We start from the raw sequence: 23,950 nt of genomic DNA, 5'->3' as shown, positions 1-23,950 counted from the left end.
TTTTCAGTTGTTTGGGTTTGAAGGGACTTTAAAGACCACCTCATCCCAACCCCTGCCATATGATGCTGCAGCCCTGCAGCTCCCACTGGATGCTCTTGGACTTTCTCCCCACTCCTGATGTTGGAGGAAGCCAAGGGAGTTTCGATGCCCCTTTGCAATGTCAGAGTAGCACAGGGGGGCTCGCCGCCGTGGCTCACAGGTGCATCCTTTGGCTTTCTGCAGAGGTTTGTGCCATGGGGCACCTGTTTTCCCGTTGTAAACGATGTGTTTTCCCAAGGAGAGAGCCTCCCTTGCCCGTTTGCAGAGCCTGTGATCAGCAGCTGCTCCCAGCTCCCCGTTGAGGACTCACTTCTCGCCCGGTGCTTTCGAGCGGTGCCGGCAGTGAGATAAGAGGAAATCTGACATCACGGCCAGGAAGTGCTAAAGAAAGTCCTTTTAGTCATTCATCAGTGGGGTTATCTCCCCCAGCAGAGCTGCAGCATTCCTTGCACGCTGCAGGACACATTCCAAGCCCACGGCTTTGGCCATGCTCAGCGCGTGGCCGCGTGCCCAGACACCCCGTGTGCCACTGTGTGCTCCCCCCACAGCCCCAGCCCCTCTCCAAAACGACCTTTCCGAAACGCTGTGAGCTGCTGGATGTTCCTGCCCTTCCAGGCAAAATCATCCTCCTCGTTTCTTTCCTTTTCTTGTGCTTTATGGCATTTTTTAAAAAGTCTCCTGGAGATTCCCAAGCCTTGCACGTCCCTCCCTTTTGCCATCCCAAGTGTAAGGAGCAGAGGCTGCTTTGATGCTCCTCCAGACCCCACCTGGGATCCCAGTTTGGTTGTTGAGCAACTGCTGCTGCACTCTCCAGCTTTTTGTCAGTGACAGTGATGGAGTCCCCACCCCTGGTGGGATTTAGTGGGGTGTGGATGTGGCATTTGGGGATGTGGCTTAGTGAAGGGCTTGGCAGTGCTGGACTCGATCTTAGAGGCCTTTTCCAACCAAAATGGTTGTGTTTTTTCCTTTAACAAAGCAGTTTTGGTGGGTGTCAGGAGCATGTGTGGCCTTCAAGCCTGTGGGGCTGGGGAGTGTTTCCAACCCACCACGAGGAGCTCGAGTAGTTGGCTCTTTTCTGATGAATTTGCATTGGAAATGGCTCCTGTCTCGTCAGCGCAGGTGCCACGGGTGCCCAGTCATTCGGGGACTGCAGGGAGGGGCCTGAAGTCGGGGTGTGAGGAGGGGTGAGGGGCTGAGTCACCCACACCTTCCCACAGGCTCCTCTCCCACCCCCGGAGCTGGAGTTTCCACTTGCAGAAACACCTGACCTGCCCTTCCTGCTGTGGGGTGGCTGGGCATGGCCCTGCTGGGATCCCAGTGTCCCTGTGCAACGTGGAGTTATCCCAAGTGCCAAATCATCCCTTTTTGGACTTCCCCTGAAGGCATCTCCAGCGCGTTTCTGAGTTTGAGTGGCACAAAAACTCGGCGGCACAACCCTTCGTATGCGCCGTGATCGTCTGAGGAGTCTCTAAACTCACTGAATCCAGGAAAAGAGACAAAACCGTGAAAACTTTCTTTAAAAAAACAGCTGCTGAGGAGGTCCCAGCGCATCCCAGGCTTTGGGGCTGTTGGCCACCCCCTGTGCAGCCAGCAGGGTGGCCGAGGGCTCCCAGTGGGAGGTTAGAGCAGTTTATTCACTGTATGACTTTGCAGAGTGGTTAAAAATAAGTGGAGCTCTTGTGAAACCGGCTGAGCGCAGGTGATGGGGCCCTTCTGCTGCCTCTTTCTAGTGCTGGTTCTTCACAACCTTCCAAGGGCTGGGGCAGAGCTGACCACGCTTTTCTCATCTATTATCAGGCTTCAAGGCGTTTGGTTTTACCGGATGAGTTTCTCGCTCCGTTTGGCACAATCCCATCCCTGTTCCAATCGCCTCTTCCCTCTCTGATGAGCTTTGCAGTGCCCAGGATGTTCTCCCCCACCAAGGACTCATGCCGTGGCTGTTCTGGAGCCTGGAAATGTTGGCATCCATGGAATTTTCTGGGCTCTCAGGTCTATTTCCAGAGCTGAGCATGGTGTCTGTGCCCAAAAGCCACGGCTGGTGGCTCCCAAGGTTGTTTTGGATGCACAGGAGGGTGGTGGCACGACTTGGAATTGGTGTTGCAGGGCCCTGCTCAGCGCCAGCCTCGCTCCAAGCAGATAAATGACACCATTGATTTTGGGCCTGACAGGTGCTGAATGAGCCCCATGGAGAACATCGATTTCTCCCTCTCTTTTTTCTCCTGCGAAATGTTTGCTTGTCCTAAGGTGTGATTGACTGGTGAGTAAAGTGGCCTCAGCACAGCCCATATTAAATTGGAGCTAATGTTAACATGTGGCCATTGAGTAACGGTCTCGAGCCAAGAATTCATCGTCTCCCATCAGCAGCGACCCCGAAATGCCAGAAAAAATCAAAAGCACAAGATGACACTTTGCAGATTGGCCACAGAAACAGTGCCAGGGGTGAACTGTGCCACCAACACCCACACTGGGTGTCCCCATGTGGACTTTTGGTGCTCGAAGAGCGAGGGTGAAACCCCCCTGCAGTTGTCATCCTGAGTGGTGGCATTTCTTGTGGGCAGCGTGGTGGCCTTGCTCTGCTGCCAGCTCCTCGCTGGTGGAGGAGGACTCTGGTTAGTTGTGTTTGTTGTGTTTTCCATCAGGCCTTTTTCAGCAGCTCTTTAAATAGAATATGGCTTTTTCCTCGGTGTTTGTCACCTGCTGGTGCTCAGGGCCTGGCTGGCGGTGTGGTGGCTCCTTGCTGGTGTCACCTGGGGCTGCAGGAGGGCACTGCCACTGTGGCAGGTGCCTCCTACTCATTCACCAGCTGTGGCGAGGTGGTTCCCACATCTGAATTGGATGAGCAAAACCAGCTTTGGCTCCTTCACTGGCCCAGGGTGCCCAGAGAAGCTGTGGCTGCCTCATCCTTGGAAGTGTCCAGGGCCAGCTCGGACAGGGCTTGGAGCAACCTGGAGTAGTGGGACTGGATAATCCTGCATGTCCCTTCCAGCCCAAAGCATTCTGTGGTTCTGAGTGTGTGATTCGGTGCTGGGATGAGCGGGAGCTGGGGAGGGAATGCTGCAGACGGGCAGGGCGGCTCTGCAGAGGGAGTTTGCATCCTGCTGTGTGTAATTGTGGCTGTACCCTGTGCCGTTAACTTCCAAAATTGGAGGCTTAAAAAGGATTTAAAATAAGCACATGCTGGAACTTTGGGATCAGCGGGACTGCAGTGAAGCAGCACACACACAGCCCGGGGTGTAAATTCTTGCAGAGACCCAGGAGATAAAGTTATGAAATAACCCGTGTCAGCAAGAGAGGTTGTAAAGCAATTCCAAAAAAAAAAAAAAAAAAAAAACCAACAAAACCTCACAGTCTAGACACTTACATTTACTGCAGTGTTTATGTGAGATAGAGGAATGCCCTAGAAGACCAGATTTGTTTGCAATTCCTGCCTCTGGCACGTGCTTGTCTCATGAGAAGGCTCTGATGCGATGGGACTGTCCTGTGCCACCCTCCCATGCTGGGGAAGCTCTGCTGTCACTCGCTGGCCCCATGGCGTGGGGGAGAAGGGTAAAACGTTATTTTTTGCTTTGTGTAGGTGAAGCAGCCAGTTGTTAATGAGGTGGTTTTGCTAATCCATGGCTGGAAACCTCGTGCCTAATCCCCAAAGCAGCGATAACGAGCTGCGCCTGGGCCACGGCTCCGGAGATACCACAGCCCCAAAGACTCTGCTTTGATGCTTTTAATTAAAAGAAAATTAAGCTATTTTCTTTTGCTTTGAACCCTAGGTGAAGTTTGCAAGTGGTGTCTTTACATGGGGTATGTTTGATGACAGCTCAGGGAGCCGAGATTGTGCCCTGTGACAAAACCAGGCCGAGGGAATCCGCCCAAAGGCAGCTTGGCTCCTCTGCCTGTTGATCCCATGGGGGTGATCCACCCCTTTAATGGATTGATTTCCTTAGGATTCTGACATGTTTGTTAGGTATTTGTAAGGAATTTGCTGAAAAAGTGAAGAGTTGCCTAAAGATACAGTGATAAATTGAAGGGATTTTGCAGTGAGGAGGCAGAAGGAAGGGAAGTTCATTGGCTGGCTCAGCAGATGAGGGATGTAGGTGATGCAGCTGCAAAAAAGAAGCAGATTTTTATTTCTCTCTTCTTTAGCCCCTGTGCTGCCAGGCAGCACCGTTGGAGCGAGATCCTCTGGAGTCCTCAGGCTTCAGAATCCCTGATGAATGTGGATAAACAACCTTTTATTGCTATAGCCAAAGACAGGATTTTTAAAAAGAGGAACTTAATGTTGCTCTGCCAGTCGACCACGCTGGATAACCAAGGGTTTGGGTTGGAAGGGATATTGCAGATCATCCAGTTTGGGTAGGGATACCTTCCACTGTCCCAGGTTGCTCCAAGCCCCATCCAGCCTGGCCTTGGACAATTCCAGGGATCCAGGGGCAGCCACAGCTGCTCTGGGCACCCTGTGCCAGGGCCTCACCGCCCTCACAGCCAGGAATTCCTTCCCAATATCCCATGGAACCCTTCCCTCTGGCAGTTTGAAGCCATTCCCCCTTGTCCTGTTGCTGTAACACGTGCCCCTTCTGTAGGGAACCAAATGGGATCATGCTGGAAATGGTTAAACGTTCCACACTGGGCTGCTGTGGAACATCAGCTGTAATTTATCTTTACCTTCGACCTTGAAAGGGAAACGTCCTGGCTTGAGTTTTGCAGCCCTTCTGCGGCGTTACCTTGGGAGAAACTTGTTTGTCAAAGGGGCGTTGTGTTCCTGGTGTGAAGCTGAGAGCAGAGGAGCCCTTGCAGGGCAGCCACAGCCTGACATCCTCAGAAATAACAAATAAACTCCTGCCTGGCTTTGCAGTGTGAGTTTCTCAGTCCCTGCTAACTTGTCTTGCATCTAACTGGGTAAATCTCAGTTACAATTTGTGCCTGTCTCGCTCACTTTTCCCCTCCTTTTCTCTTTTTTTTTTCTCCCTCAGTTTCTCTGCTTGAAGAACATCCGAACCTTCCTAAAAGTGTGTCACGACAAGTTTGGGTTAAGGAACAGCGACCTCTTTGATCCCTTCGACCTCTTCGATGTGCGGGATTTCGGAAAGGTAAGACTTAACTCCGGAGCTCCTGGGAAGGGATGAGTCTGGCACCAGGGCTGTTCCCTGGGCTTGTGCTCTAGGTTTTGGGTGAAAATACAAAGGTTTTGTGGTTTTCTGAGCAGCTTCTGCATCCTTAACCTGGATCCTGTTCCCCTGTGCTCGTGGTGTGTTTAGGATTCTGCTGTGTCCTCAGTGTATTTAGGGGTTGATTTGGTATATTTGGGGGTTGGTTCTGCTGTGTCCTCAGGGGAGGGAGACCAAGCCTTCAGGCTTTCTGCTTTAGATTGAAAAGTCTCCGGGATCAGTCTCTAAAGGATGTGTCCAATGTGGTTTTGATTGGAATCAAACCTTGCACAGGGTCCACACCTCGCACAGTCCTTCCCCAGCTGCTGCCACCTCTGCACAGCAAAATAACTTTGCTGAAATCACCTCTGATTTTCGTCACGTGGCCAGTGAGTGTCTGTGGGGTCAGGGAGTTTCAGGGCAGCGTGGAATGAGTGCCCTGAGCTTCCCAAAAACGTGTTGCTGTAGGTGATGGTTGGCACCAAACACTGAACGAGGATAACTCTGCCTGGTTTTGACCAGTGGCTCTTGTTCTGATCCCCTGACTTTGACACCAGCTGCATCAGGGCTGATGGATACAGGGCTCAGGGAAGCCATTACCCAGGACAATTGCTATATTCTTCAGCAGAAAAGGTGATAAAAGATTTATTAAAGCTCTGTATTGTTTTACGTGTTTTGAGCTGCCAGACATAAGCTGCTGGAAGGCATCTTCCCTTCTGATTATCCAAGGAGTAGATTTTCACTGCTGATGGGGATATATTATTTGATATTTATTGCCTAATTTATTTCTGGACCATTATGTGGAATGTGCAATTGCAGTGGCTTGTTTTATGAGGTTTTTTTTGATTTATGGAATACAAGGAGGCAGTTGTTGTTCCGGGAATATGAATGCACAGAAGGAACCTTTTGGGCTGGGGAAGGAACTGCTACTAATTAAAATGCTGCTTTCTCGTCACATTGTCTCTTGCTTTGTGCAGTTTCAGATTGCCTCTGATGCCTGTTAATAAGGCCTGGTGTTAAACACTGCTGGAACACATCAGCTGACGAGCAGAGTTTGGTTTCCTTTCTGGTCTGCTTAGGGAACAGCTCTTCCCTCCCCCTGTTCACTTTTTGGGGGTGCATTCAGCTTTGTGACTTGGGGAGGTGATTGGCCACTCCCTCTTTCCTCATGGCAATCTGGGTTTTTTTGGAGACTTGGGAAAGAAATGTGTCATAAACTTCCAAGAGACCCAAATGTGCTTTATTGCCTGCATCGTGCTTGTTTTGATGTTGTCATCATCCTCAACCAGCCATAGAAAATGTGGGAAGCACGGACTCTCTATACAAAAAGCTCTTTTTTTTTTTTTATCAGCTTGGTGAAGGTATCAGCTGTCCAGCTCTGCACCACCCTAAATCCCTCTGGAAGCCTGTCAAAACATTCCCATTGTCTTCACCACCTTTCATTCCCACATTATCCTCAGATCTGTGTTCAGCAGTGGCAAAGCAAATAAACAGGGAAAAATCTGCTGTTGACCAGAGCTCCTTTTCCGTTTTGAGTCACGGCGAGAGCAAAAGGATTCTCAAATCCACGTCCCCACTGGCCAAACACAGACTTCACACACAAAAAAATTCTTCCAGGAGCTATTCACTCCTCAGATCAACAGTATTTTTTTGGGTACAAGACACTTACACCATGTAGAAGGAGTTTCTGGCAGAGCACAGCAACGGCCGAGCGATTAATTGCAGGGAGGCTTTGGTGGAGTGGGGTTGGGTGTTTCCCCTCTGGATGCCACTGGGATAGTTATTCCTCTCCTCCAAACCAAAAGGCCACTGGGACAGCAATTACCAGCAGCTTTTGGGATGGCTGGAGTGTAATTACCGAGGAGAAAGGCGGGGACTGGCGTTTCTGTGGTGCCAACCTCTGCGTAAAGGGCCTTGGATCTTCGGGGTTTTTTTAGTGTTAGAAAACCACTGGTGCTTTAAAAGAGGATGAAAAATCAGATGCCTCAGTCTTGCCTTGCCCAGCTGTTATTCTGAGAGAGGTTTCCATGTTTCCATCACTCCTTTTGGCTCCTGAGCCAGGGCTTCTGCAAGGAGGAGCTGCCGTGGGATGGATGGAGCCCCTCCCCCTGGAGCGACTGTGCCTGGGGGCTCCTCGAGTCCAGGAACATGTGGGATTTGCTTCTTCCTTGAGTTTTAAGCTTGGGAAGCTACTTTTTGCTGTCAGCAGGGTAACAGCTGGTGAAATGGGGTCGTGAACCATGTGGGCTTCTCCAGCCCAAATCCCACTGGAGCGTGAAAGCTCCGTCTCTGGCTCCATGGGACACTGGGAATGGGCTCCTGCCAAATGCATGCGTCACCTTCCCTGCAATCTGCAGTGTCTCCCAGCTCCCCAGGGGAGCCCAAAGGCCACTTCCAGTTGCTCATGGCCAGTTGAAATTGCTCACAGCCAGCTCTTTTTCCCCATGTCCAGTTATTAAGCAATCCTGTTGTGGTGGGGGCCGTGCTGTGTTTCATGACAGAAGTTTCCAGAAGTGATCCCGGATGCTGATGCCTGTATATCTACCCATGCCCCTTTAAAAAAATGTGTATGTATTGCTTTCTACCAATTGGCTCTTAAATATTTTTGAAAATTTGATCCCTTTCAAGTGGCTCAGAGCTCTCCATAAGTCACCATTGGCATCTGCAGAAGTGTTTTCTCTGTGGCTGCAGGATGCAGGAGTAAAACCCCAGTTGGTATTTCCTCATCCCTAATTAGGGTCTGATTCTGCAGGGTTGCTGTGCCCAGTCTCTGTTAGTACAGCCTGGCTCTTAAAAAAAGAAATGAAATAAAAAGCTGGTGCTCATGTACTGTGTGTTGTTACACATTTAGTAGCAGTGATGGTATAAAATCAAACTCTTATTGGACTTGCTAATTTATTGGCACCAGCTGTAATGACATAAAATGTACATAAATATGGATTAAACTCTTTATTACTCTATTAGTCAGCGTGATGGTAGCCAGGTTCATTAAAAGGAGTTACTCATTTTAAATAACTTGCAGTAATGTACTATTTTTTTTAAAGAAATATAGTTCAAATATTCATAAACCTGTGGAGCGTGCCATTTATTGGTCTCCCGCTCCTCTCTGCCCTCCTGATGTGAATTTAATCTTCCCGAATTCCTTTTGAAGTTCTTGCTCTGCTTGAAAAAGGCTTTTTTTTTTTTTTTTTTGCAAGATGAGGGTCTTCCCTCCCCTGCCCCACGGCTACAAAACGATGCTGTTCTAAAAATGAAAAAGGGAAGCGATTCACAGGTCAGCTGAAAGAGGAGGAGATGCTGGTACTGAGATTAAAGTTGTGCTTTCCACTCTGGTTCTGGTCCAGAGGTTGGGGAGAGAGCGTTGCACCCACCTTGCAGCTGGAGCAGGGTCTGGAGCGGGGTCTGGGTCAATCCTCCCTCTCAGCTGAACCCACCGAGATTTTGCTGGTGTGTGGCTGGGGCAGGGCTTGGCGTGGCTGATCTCGTGTGTCTGAAGTGCCAGGGAGGGGATGTGGGTGGTGGGGAGGTGGCTGCGAGCCTGGCACGCTCCGGTGGCTGTGCCAAGAGCTGCCTTGGAGGTGGGAGTGAAATCAGAGTTGAAGTGATGGGTGCCCTTTCTAAATTCAAAGAAATTGTATTCAGGGTGGTTTCTAATGTAAGGGGGTCCCCTTCCTCCTGCTAATGGGCTGGTGTGGATCCCTCTTGGAGAGCTCTGGGGGGATCCAGCCTGTCCTCACCGGATGCTTTGTTTGTCCCCAGTTCCATCCCCAGCACCGGGGCTGGAGAATCTTCCAAGTGAGGGATCCCACCTTGCCATCCATTTGGGTGGCTTGGGACAGCTCTGGAGGGGCTCAGCTGCCACAGTCCCCCCCATCCCTTTCTGTCACACCCCACCCTGCTGCCAGAGAGACAGAAAACTCCGTTTTCTGCTCGGTTTCAGTCAGGAGGGTGGGGTGCACTGTCAGAATTATTTAGGGGATTCATAACTGAGAGTTGGTGGCTGGCGTTTCTGTTTCTCTGCTGAGAATTCCCCTCCCTCCAGCATCTCTAACGTCATGTACCAGCCACTAGCCCTGCAGCAGTATTTTTAAGGGTGCCTTTTTAACACAGTTTGGGCAGAGAGAAGGGGGAGATTTATATGAATTAATATAGGTAGGTGAAAACTGCAGAGCTTTCGGATGAACGGCTGCTGTAATGCAGCAAACCCAGGGCCAGCTGTGACCTGCTGGTGGTGGCAGCAGCTCCTCTTCTCCCATTTTGACTTTCAGGGTTTTTTTCTGACCTCCTGGAGCCAAGAACCGCAGAGTGCATGAAGCTATAGTGTCTGGGAGCGGCGAGCAGCGCTTGGCAGCCACACTGGACATCCCATCCCAGCCCTGTCCCTCATTTTGACAAATCCCCCGAGGCCCAGGCAGCCGGCTGGGGCTGCCCGTGTTGTGGCCCGCTGTGCCAGCTCCTCAGATGGCTCTGTGGCATTGGCTGTGTGCCCAGGGGGATCCTGTGGCAGCTGGGAACATCTCGGATAGCTGTGTCACCGCGGCGGGTGGGGAGGGAAGTGAGGAGAATTCTCCTAAAAGAAGGGCGTGTATATTTTATGTATTTTTTTTTTTAAATTCCCGAGGGAGCAGCAGAGTCACTGACTTGCAGAGAGATTTTTGTGTGTGTCATTGCCTGGAAGAAACCCACTTTAACCCCTTGCCTGCCCAGTGCTTGCTGTCACTTTGTCCCCACTGAAGAAGGAGCCATGGGTGCACTCTGTGCCCACGCCAGGGTTTTTCCCAGAGCCTTTGGGGTTGCAGTTCTTGGCTGAGGGAGAATGCCCCGCTCTGGGGTGGGGAAGGCAGCCCTGGATGCCTGTGCAGGGCTGTGACTGTGCAGGGTTGATAATTAACTCCACATTACGGGAGCTGGGGGTGATGTTTCGTCATCAGGTGTTTGGCCACCTGTGTTTTGATGACCTTGCTGGAGTTGTTCTGGAGATTTGAACACTGGGATGATTGCTCCAAATGGCAAAAGCAGACTGGAGCAGCACGGGTTGGGTTTATTCTTCCCTCTTTTTTGCCAGCTTGAGGGTTCATTTGGGCTTGGGAGCTCATGGTTTGGAATTGGGGTGCTGCAGGGACCCTCCTGCTCCTGGTCACCCTGAGGACATTAGTGGGGCTGTGCTGGCAGGTGCAGTGTGTCCAGCAGCTGTTCCCAGATGGAACACCACAAATGTGTGCAGGAAATCCTGATGCTGGATAGGATTACAGATTTCTTGGGCCAGTCAAGCCTGAGCCATTCCCAGGGTGATGTTTGCCGTGAGGGATGTGGTGGTGCAGCCACTCCTCCAGTAATGGACATTTTTAGGCTCCAAATCCTGGTAATTTCTCCCTGCTCTCAGCATTGCTGTGATAGGGACTGGATCTTCCCAGTTGCTTGGGGCAGTTGGTGTTGTAGGGGCTGGGTCTGGTGTGTTTTGGGGTGTTCAGGGCTTCAGAACCAGCACCACAGCCTCAAACCTTGCTTAGGCAACAAACTGCTGATAAAAGCCAGTTAATCTTTCACTGCACCCCGAGGCCAGAACCTCTGTGACACTCCTGGGCTATGCCCAGGGGGGCAGCTGGGAGCTGAGCCACCAACCTGTGGCCCTGGTGTCACCTCCTGGTGGTCACGCTGGAGCAGATGGAAATGCCACATCCCAGCAGCTGGTGGCCCTCTGGGATTCCCTGCAGGAGCAACTTTTAGTTGTGGCAAATTCTCTGCTTTTCCCTCTCCCTTTCTCCCCTACTTGAAACTCCAGACTGTTTATAGATGTGCAGCTTCTCAGCGCAACTGAAAGAGCCAGAAATGTTCAAAATGTTCATTCTGGGAAGTTTTGCCTTTCCCCCCCCCCCCCCCCTTCTTGGCTGCTTTCCCCAGTATTTTTCCAAGGGGTCACACTAAGGGGTGTTATGTTTCAGATCAAACAAGTGTGGGCAGGATCTTTTGTAACTCTCACAGCCTTGAGCAGAATTCTGCTGTTGGGCCTCGAGCAGTGATGGAAGCGCCTTAACGTGCGAGGAATCCGAAGTATTGATCAGGACATGGATAAATGCATATCCTTAATGTGTATGAAATTGATTTTCTTGTACCTTCATGATTTGTCTTGAGTTCTCCTTTTAGACAATGTCAGGGAGAGAAGGACTTTTTTTTTTTAACTTTGGAAAAAAACTGAGTGTTAAAACAGCTACAAGTGTGTCTCCAAAAAGTGGGGAGGGGAGATGCCAGGCTTTTTTTTTTTGGGTGATGCAACAATTTCTGGCTATTGTCTGGTTTCGTTTGAACCTCCTTGATTACGTCATGGGGTATTTGAGGCTTAATGATACAGTGAACATCATTGTGGGTGCAAGATGCCAACAGGCAAAGCCAGGCTTTGTGTGCCTTGGTGCTGTGAGTGCATCTCTCATCACTTGAACTGTTCAGCATCATGTGCTCTGGGAGAGGAAGGAAATGCATCCCAGCTAATGTCACTTCAGGGACTCTTGGAATAAAAGGAATTTTTTATTCTGTAATGAGCTCTTCTGTTTCTTCATTAAAACCTTCAGCCTCTTGCAGCAGCGATGATGAGACTGTCCCAAGGTTACAAATACCAAATGCTTTGGTTTTTGTAAACAAAAGAATTATTTCTTTTATATAATTATTATACCTAATGTATTTTAATATAATTGTTTAAAAATCATTATAATTATTATTTGCAAATAATAATAATCATTTCTTGAAACAGATTAACATGTGGGTTTAAATGCAGTTTAGTAAAAAGTGAAGCCGTCAGTCTGGAAGTTCTGGAGTGGCTGAACCCCACAATCCCCAGTGCTCAGAGCACAGCATCACCCTGTGAAATGGGGCAAAGAAAAACGAGGGGGGAAAAGCTTCTGTAGGAAATTGTGATTTTTCTTGGGGCAGAGATGAGTTGGTGCAAGGTAATACAGTGAAATATCACACCTGAACATGAACATCCTGATGCCAGGAGGAGCCTGGGTGTCCCGTGTCCCATCCCCAGGATATCCCAGGACCGGGTGCTCCGAGGGAGATGGAGATGGGCTGTGGCTGGTGAGGCTGGGCCCTGCCATGCTCCTGCCAGATCCATGTTTTGCCTTGGAAAGTCCCTCACTGGAAGGGAGGTGTTCATGGTTCACAGTCAGTAAGCAGTGCAGACACAAATGTGTTGAAACCTGTGTCAGCAGAGTGTGGGCTTGGCGACGTTTGCTCTTTGCACCCCGACTTCTCACTGCATTCTCCTCTTGATTCTCCTGTGTTTGGAGAGACTTCAGGGTGTGGGGACTGTGCCAGGCAGGGACAGCTTTAGAAACCAGGGATGGTGGGGAGGCTCCTCATCTCCCTCCCACGCTTCCTCATGGGAGAAAGCTGAAGGGGAAACAAAAAACCATCTTGGACTGTTTTGTTCCACTGGCTGTCAGAATGGGCTGCCTGTTTGTTCTTGGAGGGTTTCCAGATAGGGGATTTTTTTTTTCTCCCTCTTTTTCCTTCAGAAATTAAAATATTTCTTCAAGAACTCCCTGTAGGTTTTGTGATTCCTCCCACCTGTCTGCTGCAGGATGGGTGTGCACATTGGGGTGCACTCACAGGAGGGGCGGAGAGGATGGTGAGGGTGAAAAGGGTGGAAAATTCCAGGAATATCCTGGAGCTGCAGGGTATTGGGATGCTCTTTCTGTGCTGGGTGCAGCACACAAGGTGCCAGGTGATAGCACAGGGCTGGTCAGGAGCAATTTGATGTGAAAAGCTTCTCTCTGAACATCCCAGGGGAGGCTGGAATGAGCAAGACACCTGCAAGAACATCTTCAATATCAATTTCCCCTTGTTTTCCAGCTTTTCCTTGCCTGGTTCCAAACCAGGGAGGTGATGGTTGGACATCCTTTCCTATCTGGAGCAGGACAACATCCCTGGCTCTCCCTCAGTGCTTGGCTGCTCCACTTAATGAGCCTCAGATGGTGCTGCTGCAGAAAGTTCATTTACACCAAGTGTTAATGGTGTGGAAGCAAGAGTTCCCCTCTTCCACATCTTTTTCTTCCTGCTAATTAGGGATTAGAGCATAATCATGGTAGCAGGACAGCAGCCACCATGCAGCCTGTGTGAAGCTAATGATGTGGCATTGCACTTTGTGGCCTTTGTCAGGGATTCTTATTTCTCCTTCCAGGCCTCTCCTGTTCGTAATTTTAGGAATTCCTGAGCCAGCATGGACTTGAGTGATGTTTGCAGTCGTTCCTTGTAATGAGTGAGGCTTGTGTGGGAGAGACTGAGGGAGCTGTGGTGGGGATTTCACCTCCCTGGCTGACAGACAGCGGGGATTTCACAGCCTGGGACTGAAGTTTTGCTTAAAAAGGGGTTCAGTACCTCGGGAAGGAGCGATGTGCAAACGGGCTGGAAGGTGGAGCCAGCAGCGTGCGCGTCCTCGTGGAGTTTCCCTTCCTAATCCTGGGGCAAGGCTTCATTTTTTGGGCATAATTTTGATGCCAGCCAGTGGTGAGAAGCAGTGGCAGACCTGCTGCTATCCCACACCTCGTGGGAGCAGGGAGGCAGCTCCAGAGCTGCTGGTGTTGTGCATTCCTTGGAGGTGGGGTGGATGTCACCCCCACACGGGGCAGTGGTTCCCATGCAGGTGACCACTCTGGATTTCGTGCATGTGATTTAAAACACGCACATCTCTGCAGAGAAGGGATGCAAAAGTGGAGCTTTGTGGAGTTTTCTCAAGGAAGAAAAAAAAAAAAAAGGATATTTTCTTCCCCTTACACAGGCTTTACACAGACCTTTGAGAGCGCACGGAGAGTTAAAGTGGGAGGATTTGGAGGGCAGTGTGATCTCAGGGGTGTCCGTGTGACAGACGGCTCAGGGCACGCACCAGAGACAAAACAACTGGAGATGGTGCTGGGGGAAGGATTGAAATGAGTGCTTGGAGAGCCAGGGTGTGAGACAGCAGCTCCCCTGCCCCTACCTGAGCCTGATGGAGTGCAGCAGCTCTCCGGCGGGAGAGAGCAACTCGCTCTTCCGAGCCAGTGGACTGCAAAGATTATTGAAAAAAATTGAATATATTTCTTTCATGCGGAAATGGTGCTGCAGTCCCTGTACAGAGAGATTTATCAAAGGGACCTCTGTGCTCCAGCAGCAGGGCTGAGATCACAGCTCGCCGCAGATGTGAGTTGAACTGACTGAGTCCCACTTTCAGCAGCTCTGTGTAACCATTGTGCAGTGTCCCGAACCCCACACACCAGCCCTGCTCCCAGGCTGTCCTCACACAGGCCAGACTGGCACAGCAAGTGAGTTTTTCTTCAAAACTGAATTTTCTGGCCCCTGGAAACGCCCCAGTGAAGCTGGCTGTGCGGGCTCTGCACTGGGCACTCCGGTGTGGGATGCTGGAGGGCAACCAGAGCCCTCTAGTTCCCTGGAGAGGATGCTCCAGTGGCCAGGGAGGTGTTAGAGAGGGATCCACTAGCATGTGGGTTTGTCTGGTTTTGTTTCCTTTTTCAGCTGGGATGTTCCATCCTGTTTCAATAGAGATGATTTTAAGCATATTCAGATGATGTAACAATTTGGGGGAGGTGGTTCTGATTTTTGTAGACCTAGGTGACAGCTCTTCTGTGAGAACCTGATTGTTTGGGACAAAGTGCTCAATGGGATTAGACTTTGATGATGTCTCAGAGATGTATTACTCACTAGGAGAGTCTGTAGCAGGATCTTGAATGTGTTGGCCTGGAAGCAGAAAAGCCCCATTGACCTTGATGGTGTGTTTGAGGTACAGAAGGCAGCTGGGTCTGGCTCATCAGCCCCATATTTGATCTTGAAATAAGAAATTTCATTTAAAACCACTCCTGCATAGAAAAATGGAGAGCTGGGAAGTGGAGAAGCTTTTGGTTGAAGTCCAACCTGCAGGGATCCTGTGAAGGACTCTTGCCTTGGGGCCTCACTTGACTTTGGGTGTTTGCTCAGCCCCGTTCCTCCTCCAGCCAAGTCCCTGTGAGAGCCCTGCTGCCTGCCCTCCCCCTCCACCCTTTTCTTTCATAATATTGTTCTAATTACTGGAGTGTGAAGAATTGACTCTTAAAACGCCTCTTGGCAAATTCCATTTGTGCATTGATGAAATGTCCAGCCCGTCCTGGGATCACAACTTCCCCGTCCGTCCCGGCCAGACTGGGACACGGTGGTTGTTCCATTGGCTAGGGATCCTAAATGCCAACGGGAGATGGAAAAGGGAGAAGAAAAGGAGGAATTTGGGGGAGGGAAAGGGTTAACACTTGTTTGCTGGCGTCCTGCTGGGCTGTGTTTTCACAGGGCTGTTTCTCCTGGGGAGCTGCCAGATGTGGTTTTTTTGGGGGTAATCTGGGACAGGCTGGGACAGCTGTGGGTACAGAGCTCTGAGAAGAAGCTCAGGTGGTAGCTCAGGAAAGAGAGGTTTGCAGGAAAGTTGTGGGGCTGGGGGTTTTGGGGAAGTCCAGCCCTGAACCCTGCAGGGAACAGGGATTTTTGTGGTGGTTCTTTGGGGTCACATCCTTTGCCTTCTCACCATGGTTGTCCCTTAAGGAAGGGAGCCCCTGGCTCTTCTGGACCTTCTGCTGCCTGGCTGGGGCATGGGCTTGCAGAGGATTCAGGGGCTGTGGTTTAGGTGCTTTCAAAGTGAGATATTTTAAAACCAGCACTACTGTAGGGCTGTTTCTGGAGGGTTGGTTTGGTTTTTTTTCAAGTGAGTAAGGAGCACAAGTAACTTGTGCAGTGCTTCAGGCTTTTTTCTGCATTTCCAAGGGCATAAAAACTTGAAAAATGATGCTGAAAACTCAGTCAGTGAGGAATTGCAAGGTTTGCGGGACTGAGGCTTGGATTAAAATGCCAGAAATGAGGTTTTATTCATAATGGTGGAGAATGGGGAGCTTTGGACCAGGTCCTGATTCCAGAGCCCTTGTGGTGGATCCACTAAGCAGACTTGTGCAGGAAAATTACAGATTGCTCCTGTCTGGGTTCCTCTCACCCCTCAGTTTGCAGCCTGGGAGCTGGACAGGGGAGCAGGGATGGGATGGAGAGGTGGTTTTCCCTTGGGATGCACAAAGGACTGGGCTGGCCTGAAGCACAGTGGCTTTGGCTACGGTGAAGTCTCCTCCTTTAGGATAAAACCCCCCAGGAACCCTCCTTGAAGGGTGGATTATGGACTACAGAGGCATTTGGCTGGATCCTAGTTGATTTTGCTGGATCAGTGTCTCTGAGAGGGAGCCAAAATTCATCCCCACGACTCTGCCCTGTGTGGGACAGGGGTGGGTGGCCAGGGGAGGGGACAGTTGTGGTGTGGTGACAGCCATATCCACTGTGGGACCTGGCAGAGGGGTGCCCCAGCCACAGTCTCCCACTGGGAATGTGCTGGGGGCACCTCTCCCACCTCCACAGCTGCTTTGGGGACATAAAGGGGTTTCACTGACCCTTGCAGGAGCTCTGGGCACACCCCCTGCCTTATTCTTTTAGTGGTGGGCTTGGCAGCGCTGGGTTAATGGTTGGGCTGGATGATCCTGGAGGTCTTTTCCAAGCTAAATGATTCCACAGGTCGGTGATTTTAATGTGCCTCTCCTCACTCGATGGCTCACAGAAGAGCAGTTATCCTTCAGAGGAGCAACAGAGCCTGAACCTTCACCACCTCATCCCCCTGCCCTGGCAGCTCATCAGTTTTCACCTTGGTAAGGGGGAGAGCTGAAAAAGCAAGGGAAGGTTGGATGGAGAGGAGGAGAGAGTGACCAGGAGAGGGATGGTCTGTGGGATGCTCATCTTTGGGATTTGTGTTTCCACAGTGCCAGGGACCTTCAAAATGCAGGGAAAGGGCAGTGCTGGAAAACCTGGAAGCAGCTGAAATGGGATGAAGCCCCTTGGGCTGGCAGGTGATGCTGGAGAAAGGTTTCTGGAAGCAGAGCTCTGTGCTGGGAGCTGTGGGGTTCTGTGATGGCTCAGCAGGAGCTGCAGCAGACACTTCTGTTTGCAGCCTGGTCTAAAAGGGTGTAAAATGGCCCAAAACCCGTTTGACTCCAGGCACTTGGCTCCTCCCAGATGCTTTTCCAGCTCTGCCTTGCCACAGCAAGGCTTGTAAAGTGGGAAGAATCGATGAAAACGAATGACAGCAAGTTCCTGGTGGTGGGAGCTGTCTGGAGAACGAGCAGATCTTTAGATTCTTGTGGTTTTACTCCATTCTATTTCTAGGTCCATTAAATCCATATTTTACCCTGTTCTCCTCTGAAACATAAATGAGTAAATGAGGTAACAAGGGCACACTTAAGGAAAAATGGAGCATGACCATAAATACGAGTGACCCAGCTGGAAGGAAGGTCAGATAAGAGACATTACCCAGTTGTGTTCATTAAGGGTGCCAGGCTGTAATTCCGAATCCTGCTTTAGGATTGGGGAACCTGCTGGAGGACCCATGGGGAGAGAGATAAGAGATGCAAGATATGGAGAGGGAAACTTTTTTCCTTCCCGTTGTTTGCAGAGGGGGAAGTGAAAGAGGGGTTTTGATACTGATGATTATCTGTGGTGCATGATTATCTTGGAATTTTGGGGGAAGAAAAACATCTGAGGGGGGAAAGGAAGGAGCTGAGCGATGGCAGCGTGGCCCTCGTGGTGCTCCTGTCTGGGGGAGGGTAGGGCTGTTTGATTTCCTGCCCCTGGCTATGTGCTGAGCAAAGCTGGGCTGAAACCTGTGAGAACTGCAAAAAGGTGTAGTTTGGATGCTGAAATGTGGATTTGGGGTGCCCAGGCTGGGGCAGACATCACTGGTGGTTTCTGCTGGAGGAATAATGAAGGGAAATACATGGAGTTGCTTCAGAAAACAGAAATAAGTTGGAGACAGGAGATGAACTCCCTGCTCCGTGGGACTGGGAAGGAGTTTCCTGCAGGGCTGTTGGATGTGGAGGTGTTTTCCAGGGCTCTGCTGCTCTGCTCCAGCACGTTGCTGCCTGTCAGTGTCCCTGCTCCTGCCCGTTTCCCTGCCCAGAGCTCCCCAGCTACTCCTGCCAAGTGTGGAAATGCATCCAAGTGATGTCAGGAAGAAAAGGCAGGGCAGAGAAATTCCTCTTTATGGCAGCAACCAAGAGAATGGGGATTTATCTTGGAGATTAACTGTGCTGCTCTTGTCAGTTTGCTTTTCCTGCCACGAAATTCAGTCCTGTGAGCTCAGAGGTTGCTCCACAGATCTGCAGAAGGTGCAGTGATAAAACTGTTTAAATCCCCTTTTGGATTTTGGAGGGCCAGTGGTAATTCCCCTGGTGATGAGGTTTATTTTTCTCCATTAGTACCTGGTTTTGAACAGTTTCCTTTCTTCTCCTTGCTCAAGGCTGGGCTTTTGGAAAAGCCTCTTCTCGAGGAGACTTAGTGTGTGCACACACCACGTGAAGTCAGCAAGGGCTCAACTTCAAAGTGAAGTGTGTGGATAAATATTATCCTGACTTGAGGCAACTATTTATTCTTTTTCTTCCCCAAACAAAACACATTCACACATGCCTTCTCAAGACTTGGAATTAATTGTTTTAATTTTTTTGACCACTGTGTATTCACTCTGCTTTGCTGGGATGATCACACCTCATCTGCCTTTCTCAGGTGGGTGGGGTTTACAAAAAATTTCAGCAATTTTTGAATATTGGGGGAGAAATACTGTAGCCAGGGACAAAATCTTCCACTTTCAGGCTCAAAATCCTCTGCTCTTGGTTGTCTGGTTTCCAGGGTGGGATGGGAGAGCCCAGGGAGATGGAAACCTGAAATTTGGAGGATTGGGGGGATATTTGGTTCAGGGTTCAGCTGAACATGAGTTGTGCCAGTACTGGGTAGTTCGCTGTGGGATTGCCTCCCTGGAAGTGCCTGCAACAGGCAAGTCCCTGTGGCCCAGGTGTCCAAAAGAAGCCACTTTCCCTGAAAACCAGCCTGGTTAATTCTGCCTCGAGCCTCAGGACCAAACATCCCGGGTTCCAGACGATTCCTGGCTGCGGCATCGCCGTCCCAGACGCGCCTCCCTGTCTGCTCCGATCCCCCGCGCAGGGGAGAGCCTTCATGCATAGGAAATAATCAAATAAAATGATGCCATCAAATGTTTTATGTATGAGGAGGCACGGGGCTGTCAATAATCTTCCATGTTTTTTAATGCGAGCTCTCCCGGCGTTGCTGCTCACGGCTGATGACACCAATTAATTTTATTGTTTGGAAATAATCTCGTGCGGCGTGCGATTTGCACGGCCTCAGCCTTATGCTTTCTAATGATTTCTCTATTAATTTCACTGCTGCCAATAAGCTGGAGTTGCCTTTCAAGTGGAAAGGGAAACATGACCTAATACCACGGATAAAATATTAGCGAGAGCGAATTAAATCCCTGTTAGCAGTGGTGGGACCCCGGCCCCTAAAGAGACAGGAGCTGCTGGAGCGTGGCAGAGAGAAAAGAGCTGCACATGCTGCGTGTGGATGCACAAGTGTGGAGCAATAAGTTCTTGAACAGCTTTGAAATGAACAGAGACTCAGTGGTTTTGTCCCTTCCTGCTCCAGCTGGCTTTTTCCTGGTTAAAAAAAGAGCTGACACAGAGAAATTCAATGTCTGGGCCCCCCTGTGGGGTGGAAACACTGGGGTTGGGCTTGCCCCTCTGGAGCCGTGGTTGTGCTTTGCCTTAATTCCTGCTTTTTTGTCAGAAGTTGGATATGATGAGCTCTTTGGCAGTGCTGCCTTTGTTACCTCGTGCCCACCTGGAAGGATGAAGCTCCACAGAGGATCTCCCCAACCTGCAGGACAGTGCCATTAATTTTCCTGGTTTTCGGCATCACGAGCCTCAAATTGTCCTCAAGCCTTGTCCTTTCATCCACCCATCTAGCAGAAATCTCAAAAACAAGGTTTATACACGAGATTTCCAGCACGAACTGGGGTTGATGACTTTGGTACTGGTCATGTGGGAGTCCTTTGCATCACCTGAGCACAGACAAGTGGCCTTGGAGCAACATGGAATAGTGGAAACCATCCCTGCCCAGGGGATTGGAATGAGATGAGCTTTAAGATCCCTTCCAACCCAAACATTCCATGATTTTTCAGCCTTTGGAAGAGCTCTGTATTCATGGTGTGGCTGGGGCTGACTTTCTTCATCCATTTCCTTGTGAGAGGGAAAAACCACTCCTGTAATGCACAAAGCCATCACCCCATCAATATTGCCTCAGTGAGGCACAAAGCAGGGGGAAAAAATCAATTCAATTTGCGGCCAAGATATTTATGTGATGATTTATATAAACAGCCAGATATTTATTGCTTTCATGTTTTAGTCTCTGTGCTGTGAAGTTTCTTTTTGCTTCCTGCATAAATAGGAGGCAAACGAGTTGGTAATCAAGGATATGGAGCTGAGGGCTGGGGGGGGATGAGGGGTGAAAACTTGGGAAAGAGCTGGTGGTTTGCAGTGGGGAGGATGGAGCCAGGGCAGCAGGATCAGAGCTTTTCCTTTACAAATTTAGATGCAAATCATGAGGTTTTGGGGGTTCTGTGCTCCACAGAAATGATGCTCACCTTGGCAGGGTTGGTAACCTGTGGGGTGTTTCAGTAATTTCATTTCCCCAACCCCCATGAATCCGTGGTGCTGCTGCTCAGGAAGGATTTTTGGCACTGCTGGTTTTGCATTCCCAGTGCCCAGTGGGTCTCTCCTGCCCCACAGCCACTTCCAAGGACTGGACTCCATTCCAGAGGGATCCTTGAGGCCCATCCTGCTCTGTGACATCACCAGGAGGCTGCTCCATCCCCCAGGAGCTGACTTGGGGTGCCTGAGCGGGCTTTGGGATGGTGATAAAATATTCCTGGTGGGATCAAAGTCTGAGTGTGGGATTTGTGCTGGCTCTGGGTTCAGGGTTAGAGAGGGAAGTGCAGCCCTCCTGGAGGGTAACTATGAGCACAAAGCCATTACAGCTCTGCCCTCACAGGGGAACTTACCGAAACTCAGTGCCTGCCCTTCTGAGTCACAAATTAACTGAAAATTCAATTCCACCCCCCACTTTGCTCTTAAGAGGGAAAAAAAAAAGGAAAAACTGCCCCAAAAAATGTGGTTGTCAGCAAAAGCAAAAAGGAAGAAACCCCCAGAAAACCCCCAAAGTGCCACCCACCATCTCCACTACTGGGGCAGACCCAAACCAGCAGAACTTTTCCTCCCTGTTGGAGGGAGCTCTGGTTCATAATTAATAGTTTTCCAGGCTGATTCTGCAGGGAGAACAATGAGGACATTGAGAGCAGATCCCTGCTGGCCTCACAGAGAGAGCCTGAGCCCCGTGCCTGCTCCGAATCCCTTTTCCTCACGCACCCCAAGCCGGACGTCCCATCCCACCTGGCCTAAAAAATAAACTCCTTTAAATCACCGAGCCACGTTTCCCTCGTGATGCTTTCTTTCCCTTTCTCTCCCTGATGGACTCTAATCTTCTGATATTATAAGAAGCGAGGAGTAATGGAGCTCTTGGCCTTTTTAAATATGTATGAACTTCTCGGGGAGATGAGGAGCGACGCAGACAGATCACAGATGCGAGCTGGTCTCGCAGCCATGTCATTAACCAGGCGTGGGTGTCTCTTTTCCCCCTGTCCCAAGTCATTACTCACAGGCAAAGCAGAGTGTTTCTGTTCCTTTGGTTATGGATTATTATTATTTCTCAGGATCTGGGCCACGGATCACAGAGAGCTGATGGTGCAGTTCCTACCTCTGGCTCGCTGGGGTTTTTGCTGCTGGCAAGCGAAGCTGTTTTCTGCTGCTTGGCGGGGTCAGGCTGGGTGGTGACTCAGGAAAATGGGCTTTAATCCTGGGATTTTGGTGATAAACGTGCTCATATTTGTTTGTTGTGCTGGTCAGGTTTGGTTTCTGAGAGTTGGATGGGTTTGTCCCATGTTGTCACTCGGCTTTGTCCCTCCGGGTGAACGTGGTGGGGTTTCTCTGGGTGCAGGCTTTGTGTGTGTTATTGCTAAATACTGCTATAACCCATGGATGTGTGCATCACCTGTGCCAGGATCTGTTCCTCACACTCTCACAACACAGCAAAGCTTCTTCCTTACTGTCATAGCAGTGGGTTACAGCAGGGCAAGGGCTTTTCTCATCTTACTTAATTCTCCAGACAAACTCTTAACTAAAAATACTCCTAATTTTGGCTGAAATGCAGCTGATAGTTTTGTTTAAAAAGCAAATTATTTGAGATTAATATTTTTCTATTCTCACACGGTGCGTTTTGTCTTCATTTAAAACTGAAATTATATTTAATCTGGTGAGTTTTTTATTCTGTGAGCTGGGAGCTGTACAGAGATACAGCAGGAGCAACCCTTGCTCGTGTCCCTCTCTCCTTCCTTCCCCCTGTGCTGCCATAGCATCCCCCCAAAATGAATAATTCAGCCAGCAGGGATATCTGAGAAGGTCACATAAATGAGGTGACACCCACTTTTTACCAGCCCTTTGACTTCACAGCTGTAAAGGTTATTCCTGAGGGGAACAGTTAAGCCTTGGGATGAGTTTCTTGCCCCACAGGACCTCTCCATGCAAGTGTTTGCAGGATTAGGGCTTCTGGAGTTTCTGGAGTTTGGGGTGTGCTGCACATGTACCAACATGAATTTGTCACCATAACACACAGGGCGTGAATTGATTTTTATTTCTGCTGGGGAAAGGAAGCTGGTGAGGGCAGGAAGAAGAGGAAAACAGGCAGGGATGGATGGGATTTGCTTTCAGGGAAGGCTCCCCTCACCCAGAGGGTGATGGGGTGAGACGTCTCTGTTTGCACAGGGATTGTGTCTGTTACAGGAGTGGCGCTGGCTCTCAAATATTTGATTTTCTTGTGTTCTTCAGGCTCTGGACCATGGAAAACGTGGTGGTCGTTGGCTTTCAGCCTCCTCCCCAGGGCAGGGGATCAATACAGCTCAATATGGGGTTCAGCCTGTGGTTTGTGCTTTTTCCAGAAGGACCTGGGGAGAAAAGATGATGTTTAAAGAAAATTACTGCATTGCCTATCAACTGAAAACAAAAGTCTTTTGTCCTGTCAATCACGGGGAAGCTTTATCTTGTCAATCACTGGAAAATGCTTCCCTTGCACTTCTGCCAGGCTTTGCACAGAGTGGGTTTCTCCTTCAGTCGAACAAGCAAGTGTTGGGTGCAGTGGCTTTTAATGAAAAAATAGGTAATAATTACATTAAAAATAAATATGAATGTTTTACCAGTATTTAGACTTGAGAGAAGGTGCTAATGCAAGTCCGAGGGCAGATCTCTGCTTCTCCACCCCTGGGGGCTCAGGCAGGAGGGAAGAGGCTGCAGTTTGATCCCAGTAACACTCCAGGGTGTTTGCAGAGCCCAGCTCAAGCTGGGCCTGTCACTTGAGCAAGACTCGCCCTGGCTCTGCTCACAGACTGAACTTTGTGGCTTGTTTTGAATCATTTGTGGCTTTTGTTTTGTTCACAAGAGTGAAAGACGTTTTCCTTTCCCTTTCCACTTCCTTTCCCTTTTGCACAGTGGTGTTTTTCCCTGTGCTGCTCCTCAGATGGGCTCTGACTGGGTTTTTTCTGGGAATACATGCACTTCCAGGAGCCCATCCGTCCGTCAGTGCACAGCCCGGGCGATGGGAGCTGCGTACCAAACACCTCTCATCCCTGGGTTTGGGGTTTGTAGAGATGCTGCCCTGCTGCTGCCTCTCCTCCTGCCACAGGAATGCTCCTGCTCAAGCTGGGGACCCAGTTAAACTCGGGAATTGAGGTCACATCGTGCTGACAGCGCTGCTGGAGCTCCCAACACCTCACTGCCACTCAC

The 23,950-nt window shown here is 50.0% G+C and overlaps 1 protein-coding gene across 2 annotated transcripts in view; it reads left to right on the top strand.

The window, feature by feature from the left end:
• Positions 1–23,950, top strand: part of VAV2 (vav guanine nucleotide exchange factor 2) — a 124,317-nt gene that overhangs the window by 23,379 nt on the left and 76,988 nt on the right. For both annotated transcript variants that reach the window (XM_069031897.1, XM_069031896.1), the window contains exon 2: positions 5,004–5,120. In XM_069031897.1, the coding sequence (XP_068887998.1) occupies positions 5,004–5,120 (117 nt within the window). The remainder of the gene's footprint in view (positions 1–5,003; positions 5,121–23,950) is intronic.

The sequence above is a fragment of the Aphelocoma coerulescens genome, chromosome 17, assembly GCF_041296385.1.
Source record: "Aphelocoma coerulescens isolate FSJ_1873_10779 chromosome 17, UR_Acoe_1.0, whole genome shotgun sequence".
NCBI lineage: Eukaryota > Metazoa > Chordata > Aves > Passeriformes > Corvidae > Aphelocoma > Aphelocoma coerulescens.
The sequence above is the reverse complement of the archived record's forward strand: the minus strand, read 5'-3'. Positions and strand labels throughout refer to the sequence as shown.